General features: G+C 41.7%; 1 protein-coding gene across 1 annotated transcript in view; it reads left to right on the top strand.

Moving 5' to 3' along the window:
- Positions 1-798: 798 nt before the first annotated feature.
- The window catches only part of MTUS2 (microtubule associated scaffold protein 2), a 465717-nt gene continuing 460515 nt past the window's right edge, over positions 799-6000 (top strand). Inside the window, 1 exon segment of the mRNA XM_044666108.1 lies at positions 799-3096. Within this exon segment, the coding sequence (XP_044522043.1) occupies positions 799-3096 (2298 nt within the window).

The following is a 6000-nucleotide window of genomic DNA, read 5'->3' as shown; positions in this document are numbered from 1 at the left end:
GTAGAAAGGAAGAAAATTACCTGGGAATTTGAATGTAACAAACAAATTAATAATAATTTTTAAAAACAACTCTAGGTATGCCTCCTGCTTCTTCTGCATTGTTAGCTTTGTGACTTTGGTCAAGTCTCTCTGCCTCACCTTCCTTATCTTTAAATGAGTAGGTTGGACTAGTTGACTTTCTAAAAGCAGCTAGGTCATGCAAAGGATGGCTCTAGGTATGCACCTAGAGTCAGGAAGAACTTCATTCTCATCTCGCTTAAAACATTTAACTAGCTCTGGGACCCTGAGCTCTGTCTTTCTTCATTTCCTGAGCTTTCAAATGAGGATAATAGTGACCTCTACCTTGTAGGATTGTGAGGATCAAATGAAATAGTAATTATAAAGCACTTAGTACAGTGCCTGTTACTTTGTAGGTCCTTGAGAGATGCTCATTTCCTTTCTTTCTTCCTAATGCAATTTTAAATGTGTAAACTGTAAAATGATATACGATTCCTAGGAATCTCCATGTTCCAACATAACAATATGTTGTTCTTGTTCATTATAGGTCAGATGGACTAACTGGCTCTCATTCGGAAGGAACCTAACAGATCTGTTACCTTGTCGTATGTCCTGAACATCGTTTGGGTCTGGAAACTGTTCTCAAAATGATCAAAGCAGGACAAAAACGTAACAGTGACATGGGACCCCAAGCAGCCTGAGAAGCAGTTTCTAATTAATTGCTCTGCAATTGGGAAGAAGGACTTTTAGATTTAGTTGGGCCACCAAGAAAGGCACCTCCCTGCCCCCTAAAGGGTTAAAATGAGTGCTCCATTGGTTCCCAACAAGTCATGTTATACTCAGGTGCAAGACAACAGAAATGGAGTGAAGAATAATAATGAAAGCGTCCCAAGCTTGGGAGATACAAATGCCAACCAAATCGCCCCCGAGGTCAGCCCCTCTGTTGGTGAGACCAAGAGATGTGGCCTCGTAGAAGAAATTGGAAATGGAAATATAGGTGGATCAGAGACTATCACCCAATTCCACAAAGAGTTTCACCAACTTCAGGGTTATAGGAAAGAAGCCCCGAGCGGCCACATCAGTCTGAAGGAATTGAAGTTTACTTCTCCTGCTCTACATAAGGATCTGAATGAGGAGTACACGATGGAGGAGGCTGTGGATATCATTCCTCAGCTGATCCAGGGACCAGAGCTGTCCAGTCTGAAAAGTGTTGTTCATGGGGCCCATCCAGAGGTTCTTGCCCTAAGTGATGCTGACATTATCCAGCATGTGTCTAGGGAGAAACTGGCAAAAACCCAAGACAGTGAAGAACTGAAACGACATTCTTTGGAAAGAGCAAGCAGCTTTCCTGCTAAAATGGAAGCATTCACAAGAGAGCATGCCAGTAGCCTGACTTATAAACACTTCCAGCCTGCTTTGCTTGCTTCCACTGAAACCTCATCACATCATGGAGCTGGAGGCATGGAGAAATCACCGAAGACATCAGCGGATCACCTTCTAAGGGCAGTTTTTCATCCAAATGACAATACCTCAGAGGAAAAGATTGTGTTTTATCCTAAACCATCTACCTCAGGAACCGAGGAAACTGTTCTCCCAGAGACCCACGTGGATGGGAGAAATCCTCCGAATATTGGCATCGAAAGCACACCCCATCCTGCATACAGAGATTCCCCTCTCATTTTCACTACAGCACCGGAGAGGATCTTGAGTAAGCCAGAAGCACAATTAGGTCAGGGAGAGGAGGGGCCCAAATCAGAGGTAAAAAATGTACCACTTTTGCAACCTGGGAATGTTTGGGAGCAAAAATTGCCACAGGTCGAAGGCCCAGACTTGCCCAAAGTAGAAAGCACGTTGACATTGGAGAAGAAAGAATGGATGGAGGGAAAAGAGGGAGGAAGAGTCCTTCCCTTCCAAGACCCGTGTGAGGATGCAGTGGATCATGTTGTAAGTCAAGGAATGACTTTTGCAGATGGTATTCAAGTATTTTCTGAGTTGGGGAGAGGAAGCAGTGACAATGAGAAGAAGATAAATACTCCGTGTGATGAAGGTTCTGTAGCTGCTGCCCAGAAAGTGGAGTCTGTACTACCTGTTGCCTCAGGGACTGACAGTGATCAAGTGAGTGGCAAAGGTGTACCAGCCCCAGCTAAGTGCTTGGCTGAAGCCGTACTGGACGGCATTCCCGTAGCCGATGGCCACACAGCATTTACTCCTGACATTCTCACTGAGAGCAAACCTGTGAAAGTTAATGAGAATAAAAGCATGGTCGTTGGAGGAACCGCCGCGGAGAACATCGCAGTTTTAGCGGGGGAGCCTTTGGCCCAAACCAACGGGGAAAGCGTGTCCATCGAACATCCGATCCATCAGGACAGCACTTTAGAAGCCATGAAGGATCATCCGTCGGCCGCCACTCCTGAAAATAAAGATCTTCCAGATGAAGCAGCAAATGAGATGGAAACAGTCGCAGGAAGAACGGGTGGCTCTCTCAGCATCCCCAGATCATTCCATGCAGCGACAACTGTAGATGCGAACCACCAGCCCACCTCATCCAACAGCAATCTGAAGGACCTTTCTACATTTCACAATGACACCGTGTCGTCTTCTACCATCCTACCTCCCGTTGACAGTGCACAGTTATTGAATATATCTTCTAAAGTGCCTCATAAGACTGCTTGCAACAGCGGGATTCCCAAGCCCATTTTGGTACATTCCAAGGACTCTCTTCCCAGCCAGGGAGAGATGGAGAGTGACTTTGTGGAGAGACCCGAAGAGAAGATGGAACCAGAGCCCATCATCATACCTAAACCGAAACACGTGAGACCCAAAATCATCACTTATATCAGGAGGAATCCCCAGACTCTTGGCCAGGTGGATACTTCACTGGTTCCGGTGGGGCATCCTTACGCTGCTCCATCATGCGGCATGCCTCTGGCAAAAGATCAGAAGGCATCAAGTGGTGACTTGAAACCAGCCCCTACCCTCTATGAAAAATTCAAACCAGACTTGCAGAAACCTCGAATCTTCAGTTCTGGATTGATGGTATCTGGGATCAGGCCCCCGGGACATCATTTTAGTCAGATGAGTGAGAAGTTTTTGCAGGAGGTAAGAAATGCATATAATTTGTGTCTTGCCTCTTTCAGGAAGTTTGCAAGGAGTCTGGCAATTAGGTGCTTCCCTTTAACAAGTTCCTGATGTTAATGGGTGTAATTGATACTTTTAATTGGTGAAAAGAGGTGACTTGACATTTTGGGCTGTATCATCATCACTTAATGGGTTTGAAGTAGAGCATAACCCATTTAATATACAACTTTATTGTGTAAGTAAATAATGAGAAAAATAGGAGGATACAGCTTCAATATCCTCCTTAAATTGTTTTGATCTCTATTTGAACAGAATTCTTTCAAGAAAACTTTCAATTTCTCTCATTCTCTCAGACATACACATACACACACACTCTCTCTCTCTCTCTCTCTCTCTCTCTCTCTCACACACACACACACACACACACACACACACACACACACACACAGTATATGTGGATTGAATTTTTGAAGAGGAAGATTTTCTCCATTTTAGTGATTTTCTTTTGAGAATAAACACTTGTCACAGTAATCCAATGAAAGAACTTTGTCTAGGGGCAAGACTAAGTTATCCCCAATTTCTCCAGTTCCCTTTTAGTTATTTTTCCTTTCCTTGTTTGGTTTCCACATATATCCCCAGTTAGCACATTGCTTTGTACATGCGACTAGTAACTGAATTAAGTGTCTGATGAATTAAATTCTCCTTTTCCCTTTCTGTATCCTCCTTGTCCCATTTAAGAGTAATTTCTATGATGAGTAGATATTTACCCCAGTGATTTATTCTCTTCTGCCTTTTGAAATCATTTCTAAAACTTGGAAATGTAGACTCATTAGCACATATGTTTGGCTTCAGTCATTCAGCTGGGCATGCTTTTGGCCATGGCTGATGTAGTGATAGAGTTTTCACTTCCTTCTGACTGGCATGCCTGTGTACCCACCATGAGCCCTGTTTCTACACTGATCAGAACACCAGAGATCCTCGAACTATGACTTGTACAAAATGTATGCTTAAAATAATTGTGTGTTAAATTGGATCAGCCCCCTTACGTGGTTCCCTTTAGGCTATGGGATAGAGACAAGGAGCCCCTAGGGTGAGCCACTGGATGAGAGTCATTTCCATGATTATGTCCTTCTCTGTCTGAGGAGATGGTCTCTGACTGGTAAATAATCAATGGATTATAGCGCTGTGGTAATTTACGCTTGCGTCAAGAAAAAAGGGGCGAGTGGTGTGATGTTTCAGAAAGGCTTCTGTTCTTTTTTTATATTGAGCATCTCAGGGCAGAGACCTTAGCTACTTCTCCAGATGTGAATCTGAAGAGTGTTGCCTCTGGTAAGATAACAATTTCCTGAATAACAGGAACAGAAGTAAGCTTCAAATGCAGAAGCCATGCATTTTTAATAAAATGACTGGGACTGCAAAAAAGCTTCAGACTGCCTGCTTTCCTATCCTTATTTTTAGGGCCCCCTAGATATCACAGCAGAGTCATGGACACACAGAGATTAACAGCATCTTTCCTTGTGGAGAGGATATTAGGGATGCTGCCTCCTACCCATACTTCTGGACTGTTTTTGAGTGGGTGGTCCAGTATTTTGGGTCAAGGAAACATGGGCAGAGGAGCCTTGGTGAGAGGGATGCCAAAGGCATAATGTAGGGAGACAATAACCTAAGCTTTATGTGGAATGGCTGTGGAAGGTTGGGGGTGGGGGGAGCTATCTTGCTTTAATCCAATCAGATTAAAAATGTTATTTGCTAGTTTCAGGATTTTAAAAAAATCATTAAAGTATCTTTTATTCCTTTTTTGAAGTTTTATCTAATAACCTCCCCATAAGAATATATTCCTACCATTGGGAAAGCTTTCTGTATTGATCTGGGGATGTTTACGGCCAGTCTCTACTACCTCTAGTGCTCTGTCAACAGAGATGAAAGTGAGTGGTTTGAAGCTTTTTGCAGGTTGGCCTGTTGTATTAAAAATGCATGGTTTCTACATTTGAAGCTCATTTCTGTTTCTGATACTGAGAGATTTGTTATTTAACTGGAGGCAAATTCTCCAACAAAATGACAAGCATAATAGTAATGACATCCTCAGGGTCACTCTGGAATAGGTGAATTTGACCTGGGAACATCTGTTTCCAAAGAACTGAGGAAAATCAAAACAAAACAGAAGGGGAATGGACCTAGAAAAGTGGAGGTTAGCCAAGATGATTGATTTGGCAACAAAAATTGCCTACATGGAAACACCTGTTTAAAACAGGCATGTTGTCGTTGACCAAGAGATCACTATGTCAGTGACTGAAATGTTAAAAAAAAACTCTCTGAGCATGTTTAAAAAATCAAAGAAAAAATAAGGAGAAAACAAAAGCAAATTTATAACCTCACCCCCAAGAGGTGAGAAAGCAGAAAGCAAAGAAAAAATAGTCTTTCATACGAATATAATTTGACATTCTCTGAATTCAGTTTATCTACTATGGCAATCATGCCTATTTTACAATGTTAGGCTGATAATAAAAGCTTTGAAGACCTTCTCTCATTTCAATAACGGCATTTTTAAGGAGAATTCTGTATCTTTTTCAGTATTAAAAGGGTGTCAAGTTGGGATGGTATCTTGAACAGTTAGGATCAAAGCATTTATAGCATCTATTAAACTGTATTGTTTAAATGCTTATAATTGCTAAATAGAATGGTTTGACATATTAAATGCATTGTAAGTTATAGCAGAGTTAATTAACAGATATATTCTTGCATATGTAGCCCTTGGCATTATTTTTGATTAAATTTTAAAGGAAATTGAATCTTGATTTCCACCTTTTTTTCATTTTTAATATAAATGAGATACAGGAAATATTAATAGGCCCTTACCAGTGCAGTAAGATTTTCCACTTAAAAAGACTTTTTGTAAGTAGGGTCCTAATCTAGACCATTAACTAC

The sequence above is a fragment of the Gracilinanus agilis genome, chromosome 3, assembly GCF_016433145.1.
Source record: "Gracilinanus agilis isolate LMUSP501 chromosome 3, AgileGrace, whole genome shotgun sequence".
Taxonomy (NCBI): domain Eukaryota; kingdom Metazoa; phylum Chordata; class Mammalia; order Didelphimorphia; family Didelphidae; genus Gracilinanus; species Gracilinanus agilis.
The sequence above is the reverse complement of the archived record's forward strand: the minus strand, read 5'-3'. Positions and strand labels throughout refer to the sequence as shown.